The sequence below is a fragment of the Mobula hypostoma genome, chromosome 6 (genome assembly GCF_963921235.1).
Source record: "Mobula hypostoma chromosome 6, sMobHyp1.1, whole genome shotgun sequence".
In the NCBI taxonomy this organism is placed as follows: domain Eukaryota; kingdom Metazoa; phylum Chordata; class Chondrichthyes; order Myliobatiformes; family Myliobatidae; genus Mobula; species Mobula hypostoma.
Window position 1 is genome coordinate 18,197,876 of NC_086102.1, and position 27,482 is coordinate 18,225,357.

Here is a 27,482-nt window from a genome sequence, read left to right on the forward strand (position 1 = left end):
GGGGTGTTAATTGTTCCAACCGCAACCGAATCATGCAATGGCAATTGCTTATTTTTGAAAAGTGTGCATTCAAAAATGTTACATTACTGCTTAAAGGAGATATTTAATAAAGTAGCATATTTATTCAACTCTTTAAAGCTCAAAATTTGCATCTAGTCAGAAAATGATAAATCTGTACAATAATCAAGAATTACAAGTAGCACAAGCAAAGCACCATTCGATACTGTGTAAATGATCACTCCATTCTTGGCCATGGCCAATCTGCAAGCAACACTTGAAATAATTTCAGATCAGCCATGATCTTATTGAATGGTGGAGTAGGCTTAACAGGCCAGCTGGCCAACTCCTGCTCCAATGTCTTAGGTTCTTATGTAGGACTGTGCAAAAGTCTTAGGAACTCTAGCTATATACATGTGCCTAAGACGTTTGCACTGCACTGCTGCCGTAAAGACAAATATAAACAGATTTCAGGACATATCTGAGTGATGATACACTTGATTCTGATATGGATCTCTATTGTGGACTGAGAGTGGGAAGGGGGCAGGGAGAGGGGAATCATGGTTGGGAAAAGAGGAAGGGAGAGGACAGGGAGCAAGAGGCATTAGAGAATAATTTTGTAATGATCAATAAACCAATTGTTTGGAATCAAGTGACCCTGCCTGGTGTCTCAGGGCTGGTTGTGTCCAGGCCAGTGCCACCTCCTGCCCCGGGCACTCCTTCTCTGCCACCTCTCCCAACCTCTTTCCGGGCACTCCACTCTCGCCATTCCCAAAATCCTTTGCTCCCACCAGATTTACAAACTCTTTCTCCGCTCCACATTGACAAATACAATACTGTGCAAATGACTTGGGCACATATACAGTACATAGCTAGGGTGCCCAAGTCTTGTGCATAATATTGTATGCAATTCAAAGAAAGCCAATGTTAAGCACAATAATATTGATTGAGCAGCAACAGGATCATACGGTAGACACTAGTCAAACTTACAATTGGGAAAAGGCTTGGGTGGGGGTAGGGTTGGGGAAATGATGGAAAATATTGTGACTACAAGAACACTATACAGTGAAAGCAACCATAAACACAGGACATTCTCCAGATGCTAGCAACATACCCAAAATGCTGGAGGAACTGAGGCAGCATCTATGGAGGGGAATAATCCCCTCCCCCACCACCTTATTCTGGCTTCTTCCTCCTTCCTTTACAGTCCTGAGGAAGGATCTTGACTGTTCATTCTCTTTCATAAATGCTGCTTGACCTGCTGAGTTCCTCCAGCTTTTTGTGTGTGTTGAATGTGAGAAACGCCATTATCTGCATCCTGGGAATATTCTGAATCAATAATGCCCCATGAAGGACATTAGCAATTACACACATGGGCACAAAAAAAAATGAATTCAAGTGTGCTAAAATTTCAAGTCTCCAAACACCTCAAGTACACCTATTATAAAACAACGGAGTTGGTGATAAGGATTTATTGGCTAAGGGTGACTCTTGGAGTAGGCCCAATATCACCCTTTACAAATGATATTACTAAAAAGAAATGCTGAGCATCAGTTCTTGCAAACAGGCTCGAGAAACCTGTTGCCTTCTCAAAGAAGTTGTCACCTTGTGATCCATTAAATATTATGCTATTAATTAGAAAAGACAGACACCTCACTCCCATCCTATTGTTACAAAAATTGAAAATATGAAGATTAACTGCTTGTGACAGTTAATTTGTGACATTTGCCGGGAGCATTGTAGACGAAGCGCCAGATGAGGATCCCTACCACCCATCCCACAATCTCTTTGACCCACTTCCATCAGGAAGGAGGTACAGGAGCATCAAGACCAGGATTGCCAGCCTGGGTAACAGCTTCTTCCCTCAGGCTGTGAGACTAATGAATACTTCGCCACTATCGGAGTCTCGTCACTCTTGTCAGAGAACTGTTTACTGTTCTGTTTATCTTTGCTGAACACTATATACATTTGAATTCTATTTTATTAACTGATTTGTGGTAATATTTAGCTTTATGTGCTGTGTGAGATTTGTTTTGTGGGTGTACTGTGGTCTAGAAGAACACTTTTGTTTGGTTGTATATATGTGCAGTCAGATGACAATAAATTTGAACTGAACGGCATGGAAACAATGTTTATTCTAAAATAAATGTATCCTTCAGGACAAGTATTTATAGGAAGACTGAAGGAGTATTCAAATAATTTATCTGATAATTTGCGTCCAACACAAATACTTCCAGAAAGAGAATTTTGAATTTCTGATCAAATAGACCAAAAGAATTTTACTTCAAGCTTTGAGCAGGCAATTAAGTTTTTCACATTTGGATAATTAAATGTTCCTCTCGAATATAACATTCTATGCAACTACCATTAGAAAGTGTTCCTTATAATTAGTAAATGCTACTGCAGGGAGACCATGGTACAAGATTGCAAATGGATGCCAAGAGAGTCAGTAGGTGAAGTAGTATGAAACAGGGCAAAAAACAGGGCACATTTAGAATACCTTGTTAAAACCTTATTAAGTGACCAATGCATCAAAAGCAGTTTTCCACAACTTCTCTGTTTAGTTTATTAGAAGTTAATGTCTTTGAACAACCACAGTACTTAAACCTAACATGTACATTTAGAAACACAATGAAAAGCTAGCACCAGATTTTTGCACACACTTTATATTTAACATTTAGCAACAAGCATTATGTGAACGATGCATTTCTAAATAGAAATTTGAACTTTGTGCTAAAATGAAAACTTTCACTTATTGCATGGAAGCATTTAAGTGAAGAAATACCATCTAAACTTATGTTTATAAACAATACAGTTGGAAATACTGAAACACTAGCAATGGCTATTCATTCAAGACTATTGGTATTTTATTTCAATAATAATTGGATTAAACAGCAAATCTTCATTTCCAATTGTTTCCCTTATATCATTGGCTCATGCATCAGCCTAGACAATTATTACTGATTCAGATGGTTGCAAAATCAAGCCTAATGAAGTCTCCATAGAAGAAAGATCACCAAATCATAATGAATATGAGCAATACATAATTTCTCCATTTCGTTAGCACTGACACTGGTGTCCCAAATCAGAATGAGTGACAAAGGAATGAACAGGAATTAAAGTGAGGACCTTATATATTTTTAAATGACAATTTAGTTTCATTTTGCTATTTACTGAAACATCTGGAAAGCTTGAGCAACAAAGCAAACAGCAGAGTTAGCTTTAACTTTAGTCTTGAGCTTGAACAGTCAAGGAACAAGTATGAACGAGATACTTATCCTTGATAGAGTCATGACATTACAGCACAGAAACTGGCCCTTTGCCGAACTGTTAATCTGCCAAATCCCATTGACCTGCATCCGGAGCAAAGCCCTCCATAACCTTCCCATCCAAATTTCTCTTATATCTGTATAGTCTATTAAGATCTCTTGTCTATGTAAACTAGAGAATCATGAGTCCTAACTGGAGGTATGGGATGGTGGTGGTGAGGATGGCAAAAGTTGCCTCAACATTTCAGGACTATGAAACATGGAGAGCGTTATAATGGTATAACAGTTAACAATCTCCCATCCCAGCAGCATTTCTGCACTCATTTTGTTGTTAGAAATTGCTTTGTACAACTTCTGAGAATTTGAAACTTCTCTACAGAAACTTTACCCCTATGCAGAACATGGAGTGCTACATTATTAGCGATGCAATTTTTCAGACAAGGAATTAAACTGAACTCCCCCAATGCTCTCTATCCATTCCCCATGACAAAACGCACATTCTAGTGGAACTATTCAAGCATAATTTTTGGTCAAGGCATAGATCACCCACAATTGCCACCAAAACAGATTCTCCCTTTGATAGTCGATACCTTGATTACTACATTCGTAGGAGTTGCTGCACTTTATGAAGCATTTTATGTTCAAAATAGACCAGACAGCTGAAAAGATTTGGGTTAAATTTTTTTTTAGAAAGACATCACATTTTGCCAATTGGTTCTAATTCTGTTTTTGAAAGTTCTAACATTTCAAGAGATGTGACCAATGGGAAATTGCAAAATTCTATGTACCTAGCAGATAAATCATAGAAATATTTTAATACTTCCATTTAGAAATACATTTCAACGACTGTGAAGAAGCGCATTTAGGGAAGAAACCTTTAAAAAGAAGTCTAAGTAGTTCACGCAGCACAGCAGGAAGGCCAGGCACTGCAGCAATACATCGTCCACAGCCACAGACTGGAAGAAAAGAAATGTGCACATTTAACAAAAAAGGACCCACAGCAGCTGAGACAGGCTCCAATCAAGATAAAAATGATAGTTAGTTTAAAAAAATCTCCACAATATGTTCAATACCACACAGTAAAGTTTCAAATTACAGTTTTCTTTTAAAAACTAGTTGTGCCCCATGGAGTTGCTTTCAATCAATTCATAGTATTAACAGAGTTAATATAAGCATTTTAGTAGTTGTAGCCACATCTGTATGTGTACAAAAATGTAATGAATGGAAGCATACTGTGAACTCACACCACAGAATTACATGAGCAATTGAATAAAATCCATAACAGTATTTTGTTGAATCTAATTTTAGTGAATAAATCCCACTGAATAGTTTAATTAACATTTACACACAAAATGTTTACTCTTATACATTCAACACCCAGAGTGACAACTTTAATAAAAACATCAACACCAAGATGCAAATCATATTATATGATTAAAACTGACATTTCCAATTTTAAACTGTGACACTGCTGCAATTTAGCCCCCAACACTGAACTGCAAACTAATGGATCATAAGGGTAAAACATTCTACATATGTGCAATTTATTTTCACCATCACGTACTCTCTCATCGACATGTTTTAAGTTAGGAACACATCATTTTACCAACAATGAATGTACTGAAATAGACACAGAGGGTTCAAAGAAAATATACTAATTAATGCCAAAATATCAAAATGCCCAGATACTAAGAACAGCTCTGGGCTGGTCCAATAACTCCATAAATTTATACAGATAATGATCAATCAGGCCTGTGCCAATGAGGCTGAAGCATCAATAATTAAAACAATCACAACAATTCACATATTGTATTAGACACCATAAAATATATATGCACAATGAAATGCGCTTATTGTCAGCAAGTATTGCACAGATATTGCTTTGTACCAATATATTGGCAACACACAAACATGATAGCTCAGCGGGAATGAAAATATAAACTTTACTATCTTATAAATACTTCTTAGATGCAAGCTAACACAATCTAATCAACAGATTAGTTCAATTTGAATTAAATTACTTAGGCAGTAAGGGAATCAAATTAAATTAGATGCTTCGACAATATAGTCTTTCTTTCTTCCATCGGAAAAGATATTAACATACAAAGTATATAGCACATAGAAGTCATCAAATCACTGACTATGAAGCAAAATAAATGCTTAATATCAAACTAATGCTTAACAAATTAAACTGAATGATAAAAAAGAAAAAGTTGTTTTTAAATTTGTTCGTGCTGTATAAACGTTCTTGGCAAACCAACACATTGATCATCCACTTGTATAGACTCAATGACTAGGCCACTTCTGAAGTGACCACACCAATTCGGAGACGCACACAAAGATGACAGATAAAAATTAAACTACATTTTAATGACCATCCAGAAATTTCATGTTATTAATGTCCACTTCTCTTATTCCAGATTTAAGTACTTGAATTAAGATGCCACGTTATGATTTGAAATCATGTCTTGCAGATCAGCTCTCTAGTACCTTAACCACAATGCCACTAAACTCAGTAATTATGAGCAATTTCTGCAAACTTAGTTCCATTTATGCAGAGAAATTTAAACTTTACAGAATTTCACTTATGGCCAGTAGTCTAGACTTGGGCATGTTATCAACAAGTGAAGTTTAGCAATTCATTGTGAAGGTGTACTAAAGATGGCCACATGGAGATGTTACTCTTATGGATCATTCCAAAGCACAGATTAATTCTGATCAAGGAGTGTTATATTTAATTATTGAAAATGGAAGTATTTGAACTATGCTGTTCTCACTTGAGTATTGTACAAGAAACAACTGCAATGTACAGCATGCCAGGAAAAAAATAATCTTCAGTATTACCTTCAACTGATTATTGAAGACATCTATCTCCTGAAGCTTTGCTCTGGTTTCTTTCTCAACTTCATCAAGTTGGTCACGAAGGCGTTGTCTCGTCAACTCTTTGCTTTCCAACGATTTTTTGACAGCAAGAATACTGTCTCCTATTAAAATAAAATATGGTTCTGCAGTGGATATTTGTAAAACAAATTAACTGTAACGATGCAACGGTACAACTGTAACGAAAACCAATTTCCCTCGGGATCAATAAAGTAGCAGTCCCCAACCGCCGGGCTGCAAAGCATGCGCTACTGGGCCGCGAGGAAACAATATGATTTGGCGATAGGACTCAGCTGCACCTTTCCTCATTCCTTGTCACGCCCACTGTTGAGCCATTATGCATGCGAGGTCATTACCCGCGCATCATCCATGTCAGCACAGGAAGAAGATCAACTCCTCGAGATTGCAAATGATGGCGGGCTGAAAAGTATGTTTGACATAACAGCTCTGCTGGCATTCTGGATCTCAAAGTCAAGGCTAGATATCCTGAGATAGCCACGAAAGCACTGAAAACATTGCTTCCATTTCCAACATATCTCTGCAATGAATGCAACGAAAACCAAATTGCGTAATAGACTGGACATAAGGAACCTCCTTCGAGTATTGCTGTCTCCCATCACCCCTCGATAGGACCGTGTTGTTGCAGGGAAACAAGCCCAGGGCTCCCACTGATTCAGCGATATTGGTGTGTTGCAATGATTTTATATGTTCATACGGGGAAAATATGTGCTGTGTGTTTAATATCCAAACGTTACTTAAAATGTTATGATGGTATTGACTTACTTGTATAACCATATAACAATTACAGCACGGAAACAGGCCATCTCTGCCCTTCTAGTCCGTGCCGAACGCTACTCTCACCTAGTCCCTGTCCATATACTTATCCAATTTTTCTTTAAATGATAATATTGAACCTGCCTCTACCACTTCCACTGGAAGTTCGTTCAACACTTACTTCAAGGTCCCCTGTCCTCCCCGATAACTGACTTATCGCTATATACTTGTGAGGAAAATATGCGCTGTGTGTTTAATATTAAATTCGTTAGATAAACCCTTTAAGAAATGAAATTGAGTGTGTTAGACACTTATCACCAATATTCCGGTTGTGATTAACACCACCCCGCCCCCCCCGAACAGAATCACCAAAAACGATTTGTAGAAAAAAAATCGGCACGTACATGCATACGCAAATCATGCATGCACACTGGTGCCCGCGCAAGGCTTCATGGTCATTCTAGTCTCTCGGGGTAAACAACGTATTTGACTGCTACTCTTGTCCATTGGCAACCCTACCCCCCTCCCCCCCAACCCCGGGTCGGCCAGTCCGCAAGAATATTGTCAATATGAAATCGGTCCGCAGTGCAAAAAACCATTGGGGACCCCTGCAATAAAGTATGACTATGAATATAATCATTTGAAAACTAAGTGACTCCCCATTTTGAAAATTAAATTCTCTAACAGACGTAGGAACATGAATACAAGCCTTGACAAATGCTAAGGAAAATAGCAAAAACTTTGATGAAAGTATCTGTAGTCAAAGTATGTACGGCTTAGTCATGCTGATTTTAAAGGCTACATCATTGTACATTCATGCAATAGCAGGTCTTCTGTCTCCCAATTCTCAGTACATCCTTCTCTCCACAGTATCTGCAAGAGAACTGCAGATTTCTACACCACTGAATGAAAAAATATTATGTACCTCAATTAAGTTTCACCATTTAGTGAAATACTTTGAATCCATTCCAATAAAATCAGTCTTGAACTTTGGAGCATGAAGGTCAATTCATAAAAGTAACACACACAAAAATGCTGTAGGAACTCAGCAGGTCAAGCAGCATTTCCGGAGAGGAATAAAGAGCCAGCATTTTGGGCGGTGAACCTAATTAAGAGTCTCGACCTGAGATATTGTCTCAGGAGGATCGTTGCACTCAGATGTAGAAGGATCCTTCATTGCTGTTTCTGTAACAGTTTTGTTTTACTAATCAGGGTTGTTAGCACTAAGCTGAACCCCCTGAACCTGGAGGATTGGTGGACCACTCTTAGTCAGTCCTCTACCCTTTGACCTGTTTGGCTTAGGTGGCCCGACCAAGAGTCAAAGCACAAAGCCCTGACTCCAGCTAACGTAGTTCTCTGGGTCATCGTGACATGCAAGCCTTCAAACCCTACAAGGTTGTGGTCCTCTTGGAGAAAACTGCAGAACTAATTAACTTCAAAATCTGTGCTTTAAAATAAACCTGGGAATTTCTTCTTAATCAGGCATCACACAAGTTCCCTCCACCAAATTCTATTCACAGTACACTCTTCACGAGTAACAGTGGTAGTAGGTTGTCACAGTGGTTAGCATGACGCTATTACAGCTCGACGCATTCTGGAGTTCGGAGTTCAATTCCCGCACTGTCTGTAAAGAGTCTATATGTCCTGCTCAGATTTTCCTCAGGTGCTCCAGTTTCCTCCCACAGTCCAAAGACATACTGGGTAGGTTAATTAGTCATTGTAAATTGTTAGGGTTAATGGGATTTATCAGTGGTTGCTGAGGTGGCGTTGCTCAAAGGGCTAGAAGGGCTTATTCCGCATTGTATTGTTAAATAATAAGTTAAAATAAAAGCAGTGTAGAGATGGGGCAAAGGTGAGCGTGACCAGAATGTTTTCAGAAAGTCAGGGTCAAAAATTCAAATTACTCTACTTCAATAATAACCCGATTTCTGAGAAATGCTGCACATTCTTTTGGCAACCAAAATTATATTCAAACTGAGTTATCAATTACATGCAAATACATATTTTTAAGGCATAACATACACTAAATTAAAACAATCCTTACTATGTATGTTGTTCTGTTGGACCTGCTTCAATTTATCATTGAGAGCTTGTTTTTCCGGAATCAGTAGACTGAGCATCTGTTGAAACTCCTAAAAGGTCATAAGAAAAGTTTCCTTAAGTACATTTTCCTTAAGGTATAGTTTTTGTAACTGAACTGAAAGATCCACATTGTATTCATGGAATTGAGGCATCACGGCAAAAGCCAACATGTACTCTCTTGGTCACAGTGGAAATACTCTAACAGTACTGCAGAGAGGAACGCCCCAGGATTTGGACTTGACAACACCAAAAGAAAACTGTGATATATTCTTGGGTCAATATTGCTTGCAACTTGAAGGGGTAGTTACAAATGGTGGTATTCCAGTGTGCTCCCATCGTCTTAAGTGGTAAGGATTATCGACTTTGGGTTCTCAGAGAAGCAGAGGATTCCTCCCCACTGCAGTGTGATAATGACCAGATAATCTGCTCTAATAATGTTGATTAGAGTTAAAATTAAGCAAAAAAAAATTCAAGGATAACCTCTGCTTTAAAACAATGCAAAGGGATCTTCAACTAAGACATCTGTCTTAGTGAGACGATCATAATCATCGACTCATATAGAAAATTTTAATATGGTAAGGCAGAATTGGGTTTATTATCCTGACTTGTATACCATGAAATTTGTTGTTTCGTAGCAGCAACAAAGACATAAAATTACTACAAATTAAAAGCAAATAATTTGTGCTAAAAGAAAAGGAATAACAAATTATTCAATGTTTTAAAAATAACAGTAGCACCTTGTTCCACACTTCAGGGCTCAGCTAGGTTTCTGTGTACAGGTACTGGAATGGAACTTGAATATGGAACATTTAGACACAGAACCAAATGGTTCTGTGTCTAACAAGTGGGCCACAACCGAAGGACAGAAGCTAGAAATCTGAGGGGCAGTCTTTTCCACACAAGCTGCCAGAGGAAATAATAGGGGGTGGATGCAACATTTTAAAAGCATTGAAACAGATAGAGGAGTAGAAAAATTAAGTAGGATATGGGCTTAATGCAGACAAACGGAACTAGCTCAGATAGGCACTATGACTAGAATGAATGAGTTAGGCTGAAGGGCCTACTTCCGTGCGGAACAACTCCATGAGAAATCAGTTAGCTACAATGCATCTTATAGTGGATACTTAATAGAGAGTGGATATGCTCTTAAATAGCACTGAGGTCCATCAATGTGATTGCAGTATTCCACTGCAATTTCAACTTGCAATTTTTAAAATGGAGGAAACTGCCTGGGAAGCACAGAAATTCCAACCTCAAACTCATTGTTACATTCGCATGGTGTCTATTAACTATGAAATCACTGGTATCTCTCAACAATTTGTTATTAAGGGATTCCAAGATCATAATTCCACTTAATGTCAAAATAGGTTCACATGCTCAAATACCAAAACTAAATGCTTTCCAAATAGCAGTGAACAATCCCATCATGCAGTCATAATATTAATCTCAAGAACACAAAATACTCTGCAGATGCTGGAGTCAAAGCAACACTCACAACACGCTGGAGGAACTCAGCAGGTCGGGCAGCATCCGTGGAAACGATCAGTCGATGTTTCGGGCCGGAACCCTTCGTCAGGACTGTAGGGGGAAGGGGCAGAGGCCCTATAAAGAAGGTGGGGGCAGGGTGGGAAGGAGAAGGCTGGTAGGATCCAGGTGAAAAACCAGTAAGGGGCAAGATAAAGGGGTGGGGGAAGGGAGGCAGGAAGGTGATAGGTAGGAAGGGTGAAGAAAGAATAGGGGAAAACACAATGGGTAGTAGAAGGAGGCGGAACCATGAGGGAGGTGGTAGGCAGCTGGGGGAGGGGGCAGAGTGACATAGGGATAGGGGAAGGGAATTACCGGAAGTTGGAGAATTCTATGTTCATACCAAGGGGCTGGAGACTACCTAGATGGAATATGAGGTGTTGCTCCTCCAACCTGAGCTTAGCCTCATCATGGCAGTAGAGGAGGCCATGTATGGACATATCTGAATGGGAGTGGGAAGCAGAGTTGAAGTGGGTGGCTACTGGGAGATCCTGTCTGTTGTGGTGGACAGAGCGGAGGTGCTCGACGAAGCGGTCCCCCAATCTGCGTCGGGTTTCACCGATGAAGAGGAGGCCGCACCGGGAGCACCGGATGCAATAGATGACCCCAACAGACTCGTTGCTGAGTTCCTCTAGCATGTTGTGAGCGTTAAAATACAGGTAATGACATCCATTGGCTGAGATAGCTCAATAAACATTCATAACTATTTTTTTTTACATGATCAGAAAATTCTTGTCAGCAGAGAGCTTTCCCTCTATTCCGATCAATTTAAGTAGGACTTAGTGACACCATACCCAAGTCAAAGATTGCCTTGATATGAAGGACAGTTACACCCAGTTCCTCTAGATCCAAACAGGGGGAAATATAACCCACAACTGAGGTCTGAACTCGGGTGTGTCTAGTAAAAGATGTATCAAGCAGTGAGCATAAGTGCATTTTAATTGCACTATTAACCAAACATTTCAACATTTTGCTAATGATTGTGGCAGAAAGGGCAGCAATTGGCTAGATAATTTATCCAATTTTTAATGGCAAGAAATCTTTCATTTTGTTTGGCGGATGCCAATATTGTAGCAGTGCTTGAATAGCTTAACTAGAAGTGAGGACACTTCTAGAGCACAAGTCTTCAAGCATTAATGCTGGTTGCTACTTCAGGGCAAGGCCTTTGTTGTTGCCATTATACTCAGCTTGAAACTAGACGGCATAGATCAAAGATGAGGGGAAAATTTTTTAAGGAGCCCTGAGGAGCAACTTCTTCCACACAGAGGCTGAAAGTTATGTGGAATGAGCTAACAGAAAAGATGGTAGAGACAGGTACAATTATAGTGTTTTTAAAAAATCTAGACAGCATGTGGGTAGCATCTAGACAGCTTCTGGGCTGAGAAGTGGCAGATGGAGTTCAACCCAGCTAAGTGTGAAGTGGTTCATTTTGGTAGGTCAAATATGATGGCAGAATATAGTATTAATGGTGAGACTCTTGGCAGCGTGGAGGATCAGAGGGATCTTGGGGTCCAAGTCCATAGGAAGCCTAAAGCAGCTGTGCAGGTTGACTCTGTGGTTAAGAAGGCATACAGTGTATTGGCCTTCATTAATCATGGAATTGAATTTAGGAGCCGAGAGGTAATGTTGCAGCTATATAGGACCCTGGTCAGACCCCACTTGGAGTACTGTGCTCAGTTCTGGTCACCTCACTACAGGAAGGATGTGGAAGCCATAGAAAGGGTGCAGAGGAGATTTACAAGGACGTTGCCTGGATTGGGGAGCATGCCTTATGAGAATAGGTTGAGTGAACACAGCCTTTTCTCCTTGGAGCGACAGAGGATAAGAGGTGACCTGATAGAGGTGTGTAAGATAATGAGACGCATTGATCGTGTGGACAGTCAGAGGCTTTTTCCCCAGGGCTGCAATGGTTGCCACAAGAGGACACAGGTTTAAGGTGCTGGGGAGTAGGTTCAGAGGAGATGTCAGGGGTAAGTTTTTACTCAGAGAGTGGTGAGTGCGTGGAATGGGCTGCCGGCAACGGTGGTGGAGGCGGATACAATAGGGTATTTTAAGAGACTTTTGGATAGATACATGGAGCTTAGTAAAATAGAGGGCTATTGGTAAGCCTAGTAATTTCTAAGGTAGGGACATGTTCAGCACAACGTTGTGGGCTGAAGGGCTTGTATTGTGCTGTAGGTTTTCTATGTTTCTATGAAAGATTCACAGCAATATGGATCAAACACAAGCAAATGGGACTAGCTCAGACAGGCATGGATGAGTTGTATTGAAGGACTTGTATTTATCATGCATGTACAGTTTTGTGATCCTGAATACTTAGAAAACTTATGAAGACTTAGGTTTTTAGCTGAGTAAATCTTTTCAGTTTACCAGAAACCATCAACGCTGAAGACCTTTACCCTGAAAAGGATAATGACAACTCACATTTGAACTGACAACTGACCTGTAATTGTTGCTGTAGATGTGTAATTTCTGAAATCCTCAATTCCCTTGTCTGATTTGTATGCTCAATTTCATGTCTCTGAGTAGAAACACGAAACCGGATGTCTTGAAGCTTGCCTTCCAATTGATTCTTTTTATCATTCTGAAAAGATAAACTTGTGTCAGTATGTTATTTTATCTATTTCAAAATAACAGAGAGCTTTGCTCACATACAAACTCACAAGTGCTTCAAGTTCAAATTCTAAGGTCTTTTTCCTTGCTTTTAAAGCAACGATTTCTTCTTGTTCTTTGTTTCGTTGGTTCAAGAGTTCCTGTCGACGATTCCGCTCCCATTCTAGTTGGCGCTGCCTTTCTAGTTCACGTTTTGCTGCCTACAGGCAAAATGATATCATTGTGAAATGAAATGAACAACATCACTGGAAAATGCTCAATGTCAGCATCATAACCATCAGTTGATATTGCAAAACTGGAACAGTTTCATTGCACACCATGTTTTGGGAGGTACCAACTTACTGGAGCACTAGAATGAATATCCTCTGAATTGACTTTACACACAAGTAGTCAAAAAAAATCTGATTCTAAGTGCATATGGAATGGGAAATGTCAGTTATAAATCAATCCCAGACATATTCCCCCTTTAGACATGCCAGTGACAAACCATGCCCTTATTAGCTGCAGATAAAGTTTTCAAATAGTATTTTATATTTATCCACATTAAGAAGGAATTTCAGCATGAATTAAAACTGCAGGGAATTGTGCCTGGATACATATCATAGTCACTGACTGGAAGAGCCCTAACATCAAATTGATTTGCAATGTCCTTCATACACTTAATATGCACCTTAAAAAATTATGACTGTTGTCAGTGGTTGCATAACCAGGACTTGTGATATGTACCAGCTGCTCATATGACCATCCACCACCTGCTCCCATGGCTACACATGATGCTGATCAGGGAGCCAAACAGGTACTACACCCTGCATAAGGGTGACCTGTTGGCCATCCAGGGGGGCGGGGGGGAAAGGACCTTACACCTGCTTTGGTAGAAATGTATCCCTACCCCCACCACACTATGCCACTTAATTGGGACAGGACAGGAGGCTGCTGCTGACCAGTTTCTAACTAGTGCAAGTCATGGGCACTTGTGTGACCATTAGACACTACACCATGCTTATAGCAAACAGTTTTTAACTCTATCCCATTTTGCCCTAATAATCTGCTTCAACAATATGAACAATCCAAAATAACGACACCACAAATTTTGGAACAAAGTAGTAGGACAACAGTAAACTTGACTCAAATTTTATACAATTTCTTACAATATACAAAATATTTCTTTTCAAAAGCATTCTTGGTGAATAATATTTTCAAACACAGCAAACAATTGCAAAGTATAAGACAATGCACCAGGATTAATATTTAGACACTCAGCAATAGATAGGTGAACAAGATAATAATAGCCTTAAGTACAATAGGCTATAATTATAGATTTCAAAGTGAACCTGCAATATTTCTAGTGCTACAGTTATATCTTCAAAATATGCAATTTATAAATTAAATTTGATTAACAAATGTCACTACTCAAGTATACCTCACGTCTTTCTATTTCTTTTCTTCTCTCTTCTTCCCTCTGTCGTTCAAACTCCCTTTGTTTCTCTAGCTGTTTCTCTAACTCCATCTGTCTTTTCCTCTCTTGCTCTTGACGCTCCCGCTCTTTACGTTCTTGCTCTGCTCGCTCCAACTGGGCAAATCGTTCTTGTTCTTTTCGCTGCTGCTCCAGAAGAATCTGACGTCGTTTTTCAAGTTCAAGGTTCCCTCGCTCAAAATTCTCACGTTTCTTGTCCTCAAATGTCACTGCAAGGCAGATCCGGTTAAGGGACAGTTTAATAGAAAAGGGAAACAAGTGACTACATGCAATATTGAAATTATTTTGATAATAGTAGTTACAACCTGAATCAGCAAGCCAGTGTTTTAGAAACAGTTTCTTTCCCTCCATAGATTCCTGAATGGTCCACGAGCCCATGAATACATGCCTACAAAATGTTGTGGATACGACCCAGTCCATCACTAGTAAAGCCCTCCCTACCGATGAGCACATCTATATGGAGTGCTGTCGCAGGAAGACAGCATCCATCATCAAGGACCCCCACCATCCAAGCCATATTCTCATCAGGAAGGTTGTACAGGAGCCATAACAACCAGGTTCAGGAACAATTATTACCCCTCAACCACCAGGCTCTTGAACCACGTGGGATAGCTTAACTCACCCAATCACTGAAATGTTCCCATAACCCATGGACTCACATTAAAGGACTCTTCATCTCAAGTTCTCGACGTTTATTGCTTTTTTCCCTTGTAGTATTTGCATAGTTTGTAGTCCTTTGCACACTGATTGTTTGTCTGGCCTGTTAGGGGCAGTCTTTCATTCATTCTATTGTGTTTCTTGTAATTACGGTTAATGCCCGCAAGAAAATGAATCTCAGGGTTGGATATGGTGACATACATGTACTTTGATAATAAATTTACTTTAAACTTTGACTCACTATTTAGCTCTTTTTGTACTATTTTCTTTTTGTAATTCTTTCTGTAATTTATAGTAATTTTATGTATAATTTTGCACTGTACCACTGCAAAACAATAAGTTTCATGACATACATCAGTGCTAATAAACCTGATTCTGAAGACATTTTATTTGATACACAAATTATCTACCTTACTTTAATGCCTTAACTGAAACTCAATACAAACCATTCTATTAATTATAGCTGTAAACATCCTGGAAATATTTTGAGATGTCAGTTATTTAGTAATCACTTGCTACTGGATTAAGAAAGAATTTCAAAGTGTGTAACCATTTTGGATTGGATGGAGGTGAAAGTTTTACTACCAACTCACAAAATTGTTTTCTTTGCAATTATGACATACCAATTAAGCTGAGGTGGTGTCTTACAAGCAACAAGAGGAACAGAATCATTTTTCAGCCAATGACATCGAGCTTTTTCCAGTCAATATATAGAATTGTTTCAAAATTAAAACATGCCAAATCTAATAAACAGATTCACTTGCAGTTCCTTTTAATGCTTTTATGATGCAAGCTCGTCCTGCAAAGGTCACAGATCACTGAGGAAACCAAATTTCAAATCTATCAGTTTATTTAGCAGACTTAAGTCATTATCCAGTTAGATTGAAAAGAGAAGAGATAATGGAAAGTGCAATTTAAATGATAATGGGGAACAAGAGTAAACTTTCTGGACAGGAAATGGTTAGCTAAATTTCACATTCCTTTGCATTTTAAGCAATTTTACCACAGGCACCAGCACAAGTATAGACCACAATCTCTGGTGCATCGTGCCAAGTCTTTGAACAAGTTATCCTGTTCAGCCTGCTCCCTTTCTTTTCCCCTTCATATTTCACATTTTTCCCTTTAGCTATCTGAAAAGTTAGTTTATCAACTTCCACCAACCTTTAAGTCATACAACACTACAGGACAGAAATAGTCTAGTCTGTACCGAACTATCATTCTGCCTAGCCCCATTGATTTGCACTGGATCAGAGTCCTACAGACCCCTCTCAACGTGCAACTATCCAAATTTCTTTTAAATGTTGAAATTGAACCCACATCCACCACTTCCACTGGCAGTTCCTTTCACACCATCATCCCCCTCATGTTCCCCTGAAAAATTCACCTTTCACCTATGACCTCTAGTGGAAAAAGTCTGCTTGCATTAACCCTTCATAATTTTGTACAACTCAATCAAATCTCCTCTCATTCTCCTATGCTCTAGGAAATAAAGTCCTCAAGTCCCAGAAATATATACACTAGATTATTAAAAACCTGTACAAAACGGGTTTAGCACATTTTCCTGGTTTACTTGCTAATTACCCTCAATCATCAGAACTACTACTACTAGTCCAATAGGCAGAATCAAATTTTCAATTAATCAAGGTCCATCAGAACAGCACCATGAAGATGACTGCTAAGTGAATACACCACTAGGGAGTGTGATGGAAGCAACATCGTTGTCAGCATTTAATAAGTGTCTAGACAAGCACTTGAATTGCTTTAGTGTAGGAAATGAGACAAGTGCGGAAGACTGAATTAATATCGACTCGTTGGTATGGGATGGTGGGCTGAATAGCTCATTTCCAGACTGCATGAACACAAGGCCATTAGAACCAAGGGCAGACTTAGGCCATTTGCCTCACTGAGTCTGCTTCACCATTCCATCACGGCTTCCCACCATTCCAAGATGGTGCTAAACAACAGCTCCTTTGCTTGCATCTTAGGAAACAGCTCTATTTCTTGATTAGTAAGGGCATCAAAGGCTACGGGGAGAAGGCAGAGGAATGGGGTTGAGAAGGATATTAAATCAGCCATGATGGAATGGCAGAGCAGACTCGATAGGCCAAATGGCCTAATTCAACCCACAATGTCATACGGTCTTAAAGTAGTGTAGTGACCTTGTATCTCTTTTTTATTTTTCAGCCTAATTAAATGTACTTACCAGGCAACTTCTTTTCAGATTCCTCCTCTTGTGGTTCTTCAGGTACCCTTTGATCAATCGACAAGGAGCTTCCCAGAGATTTTCCACTACCCGACCTGCCTCTTCTGCAATATTCAAACAGAACTGTTGGACTGTAACATCCCAGTGATCTCAAAGTATGAAATTAAGTTAAATTCATTTCATGCAACTGGCAAAACGTAAATAAATTTACACATATTTGGGCAAAACAAAATTCACAGTTCTTTAATAGCATAAGTAGTTTAGATATAGCCTTGGGGAATTGACTGGATGGTTAAATGGAGTATACTAAATCAGAGTTCAAGGATGCACTTGTAATTCTTTTGGCATGCTATGGTGATGAAGAAACTGAAGGTCAGGCATATCCTAACACATTTACCGCCATTATGCAGTGCCACCTTTTGCACGACATTACATAATTGCAGTAACTACATTCTTTGCTATTGAACTAGTTGAGGTTATGAGGGCTTTCACTGTACTTTATCTATTCACTACACTTGATGTGGAGAACCTTCAATTCAGATTCCAACAAAAAGTACTCAAAGGAAAGAAAATAGGCTGCAGATTTTCATTCATTTTTAGTTCTGAGTGATTGTCTGGAAAAAAAAAATGAACAGTTGCCTCCATGAATCACTACGTTACTCTGTCATAAAGTAGTAATAACAGTTCAAGAGTGGCTTGCTTGGTTCTCACCAGTCATCATTAACACACATTCAAAGCTTATTATAAGACCAAAAGATAAAGGAGCAGAATTAAGCCATCTGGACATTGAGTCTGCTCTGCTATTTCAACATGGCTGATTCATTTTTCTTCTCAGCCCCAATCTCCTGCCTTCTCCCCACATTCGTTCATGCCCTGACAAATCAAGAATCTATCAACCTCTGTCTTAAATATACGTAATGACTTGGCCTCCACAGCCACCTGTGGCAATGAATTCCACAGATTTCTGGCTAAAAAAATTCCTCCTCACCACCGCTCTAAAAGGACACCCCTCTATTCTGAGGGTGTGTCTTCTGGTCCTAGACTCTCCCACCTTAGGAAACGTCTTTTCGTAAATCAACTCCTTCAAGGACTTTCAACATTTGATAGATTTCAATTAGGTCACCCCTCATTCTTCTGAGTTGTAGTGAATACAGGCCCAGAGGCAAACGTTCTTCATATTTCAATCTTGGAATCATTTTTGTGAACCTCCTTTGTACCCTCTCCAGTGTCAGCACATCTTTTCCAATATAAGAGGCACAAACTGCTCACAATACTCCAAGTGAGGCCTCACCAGTGCTTTATAAAGTCTCAACATTACATCCTTGCTTTTGAATTCTAGTCCGCTTGAACTGAATACTAACATTGCCTTTGCCTTCCTCACCAAAGACCCAAAATGCAAATTAACCTTTAAGGAATCCTGCACGAGGACCCCAAGTCCTTTTGCACTCCTTTTTAAAAAAAATTTCTCTCCATTTAGAAAATAGTCTACCTTTTTGTATCCCCTACCAAAATGCATGACCTTACACTTCCCAACATTGTAGTCTATCTGGGGTCTTCCATTATGTTTTCTTTGTTTGTTAATTTTGCATCACAAACAAATCACATGAATTGGTTTACAAAATGAATCACATGAATTGGTTTTCTCAACTGAGAGTTACTTTTAATATTCTAAGTGAAATCCACTTATTGTATTGAATAATTATGTGACTAGAAGTTGTATTAGTTTAGCAATTCATAGGCAACTCACCTGAATGTAGGTGGGATCAATTCTCGAGTCAGGACAGGAGGCAATGGTTGCCCAGACATGGCCATGTCAATTAAGTGCATTGCAAGAATGAATTCTTCTGCTGTAAGTTTTCCATCTTGATCTATATCAGAAAGATTCCTACAGAAGGAGAATTTTTGGAGGAAAAAAAATGGGCTGCTATAATAAAAGCTCAAAAACCCTTTAACCATGAGTTTGCTGATACTATGAATTTGATGATTAATAAGTGTTTTTATTCACTCAAACACTTGTGTAACAAGATTTTTAACAATTCTAGGTTCAGAATATTGATAAAACCAGCCCAGAGAAATTGTCTCATATTTATCTTTACCTTCTTACCAAAGTAATGCTAAAAATGGAAGCTCAATGCACAAGCAGCAGAAGGTCACATTTCTATATTCTGCCATTCTGAACTACCATGCATTCAGCCAAACAATCTTTAATACAAAATAACAAAATTACTCCAATTATGAAGAGGTAATCAGCATTGACTAAACCCAGGCTTTTACAGAAATAAATTATTTGTGAATAATAACGATACTAACCAGATAGATGCTAATTGAGCCTGTGGTAAACTGGATTGCATTAAAATGGTTCTTGCTTGTGGACCTGCAAAATGAACAAAAACAAACCAATTGTTGTTTACTCTGTTCCCATCGGAGCCATCTTTTCTGTTTAATCCTATATCTTTAAATCCTCATTGGGCCATGACACGAGTAGGCTTACAGTGTCCATTCCCATGAGAGGAAATAGTGTTGCAGTTGCTATTATTAACCATAATCTAAAAGTAAAATAATAGTAAAGGGAAGATAAAGCAGAAAGAGAAACATAGAAATATCGACTGCAAAACAAAGTTTAAAGATAACATAGAAAAAGGAACAAAAATGAATTATAAATAATATTTCCAAAATAATTTGAAAATCAGAAACTCAAGTTGGCAGAATCAGAATTTTTAGAATAAATTTACTTCTAAATTATGAAGCTTAGTACAATATATTTCAAGTCAAATAAAACGGAATTTAAGCTCACACAAAGCTGAAGGTGTGAAAAGGAGCTGGAATAAGATAAATTTGGCTGTTACTTTTCCATTCCAGTAAAAAAAATACTTAAGTGTAAATATAGTATACAAAAGAAAATAATTTTTAACAATTCTGTGCAAAATGCAATCAAATCCATGCGCAAGCTAATGAATGAACAAACCAAAAAGAATGAGTTACCAATACTTACCTGTTAAATGTCCACTCATTGTCTTATCATGACTGTTGAAGAGCTGCCTGTATTTCAATCTGGATGATTGAGGAACAGCCCATTCTACAGTAGCAGCTGTGGGTGGCACACTGGAATAGACCAAATGAAGAAAATAATTTTATAAATTCTACTTCCGCCTTTGTGCGGAATCATAGACACAAGAAAAATCTGCAGATACTGGAAATCCAAAGCAACACGCAACACACACACACACGCTGGAGAAACTTAGTAGGTCGGGCAGCATCTATGGAAAAGAGTAAACAGTCAATGCTTTGGGCTGAGTCCTGAAGAAGGGTCTCAACCCAAAATATCAAATGTTTACCCTCTTCCAGAGATGCTGCCTGACCTGCTAAGTTCCTCCAGCATTTTGTGTGTGTACCTTTGTGGGGAGCCTTGTATTAAAATTGACACCCAGAAAAATGTATTCAACTTGTATCAAGTTTATCACTAAGAAAGCACTGTCAAGAATAACTTTAAAAGTAAAGCTCGTCACAAGTCAAAATTCATATTATTTTAGCAAGCGATCATGTATGTTATCTGGGTATTTCAAATAATGCAATGCAATTTAAGTTGGTCCCAAAAATTTCATCTTACTCTGACAAAGATGCCGCCATTAGTCAGCATCACAAAATTTAAAAAGAAAAAATGTCCTTGCTAAGAGACTACTTTATTTGAAAATTTTGTGTATACTGGAAGTACTTTTGTGTATACAGCACAGAAAGTCATGATCCCAGCCACCATATTATTGTAAAAGAATTGAAAGCTGGGCAATGCGCTAACAAACAAAGAGTAAGACAATTATTCTTGCAACCTATTTTAGGTTGCTCAGAAACAGCCTATTAGTTGAAACAAAATAAATGGAACAAAGCAGCAATTAAAGGAGAAAACTACTGGTTCTCGTATTGGTTTATTATTGTCAAAATGTACTACGGTACCATGAAAAACTTACTATTTATACAGAGCAAATCAGTACTCAGTGAATTAAACTAGTATAAGGTAAAACAATAGTAATGCAGACAACATGTAAAATCTACTGAAAAAGTGCAGTGCAGGTAAATGATAAAGTGTAAGATCATAACAAGGTTATCAAGGTTAACATCAACAGGTAAGGCACTGCAGTCAAGACTCCATCTTATCATACAAGTCGTCCAGTCAACAGTCTAACAATAGTGGAATAGAAGCTGTCCTTGAGCCTGGTGATACATATTTCAAGGCTTTTGTATCTTCTGCCTGATCAAGGTCTGTGCATCACTGCAAGGACAGAATTTTAAATGCGAGAAATTCTGCAGATGCTGGAAAACCAGAGTAAAATACACAAATTGCTGGATAAACTCAGCAGCTCAGGCAGCATCTATAGAAATTAGTAAACTTGGAGGACTTCCGAGTCACCAAGGGAACGGCAGCGTAGGAAAAGGTCTCTCGACAAAAAAGAACGTAAACTGCCCCAAGGTCAAATTAGACAAATATTTAGTATTGCATAACTATATCAATAAAAGGGGCAAGGATGGAGTCTAAGTACAAGAATAAAAAGTCCACTCAGAAAGCTGATAAATATAAAAAGACGCAGCAAGACGAGGGGCCTAGCTCCCCCACGGCTAGCCAGGACAGAGATAATGTGGAAGAATCGGTGAATCTGATTTCGATTCTTAGAGAGGTTTGTGATTCCCAACAAGATATCAACAAACAGCTGGAAGATATAAAAGGAGAAATAGGAAAAACTAATCTGAGGTTAGGTGAAGCTGAAACGAGGATTGTAGGGACTGAGGAGAGGCTGCAAAACACAGAGGAAGTGATAGGAGAAATGCTAAGGCTACAAGAGCAGCTCCAGTGGATGCTAATAGACCAAGAAGGCCGCTCAAGAAGGGAAAATGTGAGGATCTGTGGAGTTCCCGAAGGAGCTGAAGGTAAACCCGGATTGGTGATTCCTTTCGTGGAGAAGCTGTTTAGAGCGAACCTTGAAATACCAGACACAAAAGACCTACAGATAGAAAGGGCCCACCACGCGTAGGCACCACTACCCCCAGCAGATGCCCAGCCCAGATCAATTCTAGTCAGATTTCTCAGTTACAGAACGAAGGAAGAAGTGCTTAAACTGGCATGGCAAAAGAAAGGCCTTATGTGGAGCAACTGTAAAATCAGCTTAGACCACAATTACACACCAGGGATCCTTGCCAGACGGAAGGAACACGCGGAAACACGGAGGGTTCTGAAGGAAAACAACATCACATTTCAGACCCTGTATCCAGCTTGGCCAAGTCTTTTACGACGAAGGGACAAAAACCTACGCTACAGTGGAAGGGGCAATGTTGGATCTGGCGGTTCGGGGACTACCCATAAAAGTTATCACCCAACCGGAGTTGTTACTGGAGAAGATTCGGCGGCGGACATGGCAGCCAGTGCAGCGAGGACACTCCACTCGAACCAGAGAGTCAAGCTATAAGGAAAAGCTGCATGTATTCAGATACGAACATACAGAGAGTGTAGAATAATTCAGAAATGTCTGAAAAGAGTAAATCGTACTTAAAGGTAAAATGAAAGCTGATCATTGAAAATAAACTAGACGGAATAACTTGAATGATAGCAGTATGGTTGAGACATAAAAAGGAGAGAATTCCCTATGACTGTTCACACTGCGGAGGACCCTCTAACACAGACTGGAGACAGGGGTTATCCCTCTGAACTGAGGCAGGTCGGTGCTCAGGCCTCAATGTTGGAAGTCGGGAAAAATTTTCAAATGTTCTATGTTCAAAAATGTCTAGCGTTTGGTTTTATGTTCTGGTTTACTGTTGAAGAAGAATTGCTTACTGTACGTTTAGAAGAGTGTTTTTTTTCTATTAGAGAAAATGCAAATTGAACTGGTAAAAATAATTTCCTATAATGTAAATGGGGTTTTGAATCCAATTAAGAGAAATAAGATTATTCACAGAACATTAATTAAGGTATTTAAGACTCAGATATCTCTGAACTTTGAGACTCTTTATTTGGGGCATGTATTGTTTTTGGAACAGAAGAAAGATATATAGCTGCTGCAGGCCTTTTTAGCGGCAAGTAAGAAATCAATCACCAGAAAGTGGCTAAATCCAACATCACCTACATTAGAAGATTGGCATGAAATCATTTTGGAAATATTTAAAATGGAAAAGATGAATTACTCTCTGAGAATTCAAAAGGAAAAATTTTATCAAATTTGGAATAAGTGGATTGAATTTATAACCCCAGAGCGAGCACACTTTAGGTGACTCTCTAAATGGTTTATACTGTTTGTCTCACCAACATAATAGTAGTGTAAATGTAAGTACCCTTGGCTAAAATGTTTACTGTTCTTTTATTTTGGAAAATGTGGAATTAACACAAGTAAAGGAAAAGATTTGGGGAAATTTTGGACCAGAAGAGATACATGGAAATTAGTATTCAACCACTATTATTAATATTTTTATAATAACTATTATCTTTAGTTTAATAGAGTGGAATTACAATTGCACATAAACATCTATTTGAGTGCCTAATTATTTCCTATATTATCTCAACGTGCACTTGTGAATGTACAAAATAATATAGATTTATTCATATAAAAAAAAGGAAATGAGTAAACTCAACATTTCGTTATGATATAATATTCATTCAGGTTCTTCACCCTTCCTTTCGAGTCCTGAAGAAGGGTTTTAGCCCAAAACGTTGACTGTTTATTAATTTCCATAGATGCTGCCTGACCTGCTGAGTCCCTCCAGCATTTTGTGTGTACATGAAACTTAAATTTCATTGAACAACTCACTTTACATTTCCCATATCGAATGACTGTGCTTTTTGTAGTTTTGTTCCATTTGCTTGACAGACTGATACCGAACGACTGAAGGAAGAACTCTTTGGCAATGTGGCTCCTATGTGGGATTTAAAGAATAACAGTCATTTTGTGTATTCTCATACCTCTGGTGTTTTTAAACCACCTGCCTTGGTAACTCTTCCCCCCCTCCCCACCCATTTTTATGATCTGATCACAAATGTACATCTTCTGATTTCTTTCTCCCTTCACCACCACCTCTTCTGGTACCACTAGTGGAAGCAGATTAATTTCAAGAACATGTGCAAAGTTCCCTGCATAGTTCCATGTTTTCAGGAACCTCAATAAATCATTTTCAAATTGGTCTGTCCAATCCTAATATACATCATTGCCCACTCCCTTCTTTGACAATATTCTGCCCTCTTTCACAAAGTGTTTTGAGATTTCATCCCTCTTTCCTTAAACACTACTCTCACATAAAGTTCAATTCTTAGCACGCCAAATTCATTATTATTAAATAGAGCAGAGTTAATTCATTCCAAATTTCAAGCATTCAGAAAAGAAGATTGAGCTAATGGAGACCTATCGAGTTACAAGGGACAGGTGAGTCCTGGACTGGACATCCTGCACACTTAAGGAAGGTGAAGCATCTCCCATAGCCTCTCATCTCCAAGTGTAGTGATCACCGCAGTACCACTGCTTGGCTTGCCAAGCAGGAGGTTATTCGTACATGGCCTCTCCTACACTACTGTGCCCAGAGCAACACTTCCATGTGGCATCCCTGTTCTTACAGTTGATGAAATTCACACTAAAGCGTGATGTTTGAGCTCTCTGGTCAATGAGAATGGGTAACAAATCACGTCCAAATTCTTAGTGAACTACAAACAGTGGACTCAAAATTTATTCCCAAGAGAACTAAAACATTAAGTTTGATATGGAAAATGAGGGGGGAAAAAGTGCCCTTCTCCAAAGTGGAATGAAGGAAAACAAATCAGGGGTACAGATGAGAGGACACTAGATCAAATTAGTAAATGGCAAATTTGTAAGTAACTCCGCCATGGACAGACCCAAGCCCAGCTGCGAGAGGAGGAGGATTGGGTATCGGCTAGCAACCCTATCCCATAAAACACAGCTTTACAGAAATGTCAGTAGAAGTTCTAAAGGCCTCATCCCTGGGCGAGGAAGGACCTTCAAACAGATACACCTTGAAAGACTGGCCCAGGATAGAGGACTCTGCTGAGCTGCTGTTGGCTGCCCATGCCTCAGCAGGAGTGATGGGTTAAGAAGAATAAATTTCTCACCTTATACTTTACTGTTATAAAGGGAACTCCAGCTTCTCTAATCTTGCAACATCTCTTGATTATTCTGATAAATCTACCCAATATCAACTCAGAGCAATGATACTTTCTTAAAAGTTTAGTAGGTAATATTCTGGCAGAGGCATAACTAGTGACAGAGACTAGACTTGTTTAAAAACAAAATTAGTTATGGAAACTCGCCAAGAGGTCCCTTTAAACCTCTGTAAAGTTTTGTAGCTAAATTTTGTTACTCTTCCTCAATCACAATATCTTTGCATCTACGTTAACTTATTTCATTTTGGTCATCTAATTACTCCTCAGAAGTGTGTGAATACAAATCAGAAATTAAAAACTTTGACAACAGAAGTAAGGTTTGTTGCTGATTTTCAATTTGAGCAACACAGAGTCAGGGAAAAATATAATATTCTCTGTATTATTAACAGATCAGTTCGTTCAAAAAACCACTTGCTCAATCATGTCAAGAGATCCACAAACAGGTATAGGTTGAAGTTAAAAAGTTAAGGGAAGTCAGGTCAAACAGGTTTATTTCCCCACTCAAAGGGCAATATAGCTGTGCAGTACCTTATCGAGTCTAATGAAATGAAGTTTCAACTGTTTCAAGAGAAAATTGGATACATTTCTGGAGAAGACAATAAAATCATAAGAGATCATTTGTTTATTATGTGCTGTGTTGTATGACGTAGACTATCAGGGTCTTTCCATGACCATGACTTTCTTGGCAAATTTTTGTACAGAAGTGGTTTACCATTGCTTTCTTCTGGGCAGTGTCATTACAGGACAGGTAATCCCAGTCATTGTCAATACTTTTCAGAAATTGTTTGCCTGGCGTCAGCAGTCGCATAACCAGAACTTGTGATATGCACCAACTCCTCATACAACTATCCACCAAATGCTCCCATGGCTTTACCTGACTGTGATCGGGAGCTAAGTAGGTGCTATACCTTGCAAGCTAGCAGAGGGAAGGAGTGCCTTATACCTCCTTTGGTAGATGCACATCTCCACCCTGCCACCCAGATCTAGATTTAAGATACAGAAGAATTGGAACATTTGACCCGCAAGTCTGCTCTGTTATTCAATCATGCTGTTTTTACCGAGTACTGTACCAGCAGTTATGCTCGACAACAAAAAGTGACTTGACTTGATTTTATTTTCAATCCCATTCTCCTACATTCTCTCTGTAACGTTTAACCAATCAAAAACCTATCAATCTCTTCAATATACCTAGTGTCTTGGTCACCACAGACAACAAATTTCAGGTTCACTAACATCTGGCTATTCAGTCTCATCTTCATTTTAAAAGGAACATCTCTCTTTCTGAGGCTGTACCCCTGGATCCTTGACTGCCCTACTAATGGAAATATTCTCCTCATGTCCACTCTATCTCGGCCTTTCAGTATCCAATAAATTACTGTGAGATTCTGGCCACCCCTCTCCTCCCAAAGGAATTGAGGGGCAAAATCAGAAGGTAACAGGAGAGAAAAGAGGACATCAGGATCGCCTGATCTAAACAAGTTTTTGCATTTGCTATCTTCGAATATACAGAAGTCATCGTCAAAACCAATTCATTCTTACATACTTAATTACCCATTTTTGTTCAAAAATTCAAAGTAAATTTATTTATTATCAAAGTACATACTCACCCGGATGAGCAAAGGCAGCTATAGGCTGCACCATAGAAGGTGTCCCATTGGCTAGCGCAGGGACTCCAACTGCAGGAACAGAAGATACCAGTGGTGGTGACATCCCCACAACTGGCATGGGCGCCATTGACAAAGGTGCTACTGAACCCATGGAGGACAAAGCTGGAACACTGGCTATACCTTGATAGAAGAGAAAAAAATATTACACTACCGCCACTCGAACAGTGAACAACAGGTGGCAAAACATAACAGCAGAGCT

The 27,482-nt window shown here is 39.0% G+C and overlaps 1 protein-coding gene across 3 annotated transcripts in view; it reads right to left on the reverse strand.

Moving 5' to 3' along the window:
- The window catches only part of itsn1 (intersectin 1 (SH3 domain protein)), a 241,208-nt gene that overhangs the window by 131,772 nt on the left and 81,954 nt on the right, over window positions 1-27,482 (reverse strand). For all 3 annotated transcript variants that reach the window (XM_063050322.1, XM_063050321.1, XM_063050323.1), the window contains exons 6-16: window positions 27,224-27,403; window positions 24,259-24,364; window positions 20,466-20,575; window positions 19,784-19,847; window positions 19,221-19,358; window positions 17,474-17,577; window positions 14,560-14,822; window positions 13,190-13,339; window positions 12,970-13,110; window positions 8,965-9,052; window positions 6,111-6,250 (exon numbers count right to left, since the gene is read on the reverse strand). In XM_063050322.1, the coding sequence (XP_062906392.1) occupies window positions 6,111-6,250; window positions 8,965-9,052; window positions 12,970-13,110; window positions 13,190-13,339; window positions 14,560-14,822; window positions 17,474-17,577; window positions 19,221-19,358; window positions 19,784-19,847; window positions 20,466-20,575; window positions 24,259-24,364; window positions 27,224-27,403 (1,484 nt within the window). The remainder of the gene's footprint in view (window positions 1-6,110; window positions 6,251-8,964; window positions 9,053-12,969; window positions 13,111-13,189; window positions 13,340-14,559; window positions 14,823-17,473; window positions 17,578-19,220; window positions 19,359-19,783; window positions 19,848-20,465; window positions 20,576-24,258; window positions 24,365-27,223; window positions 27,404-27,482) is intronic.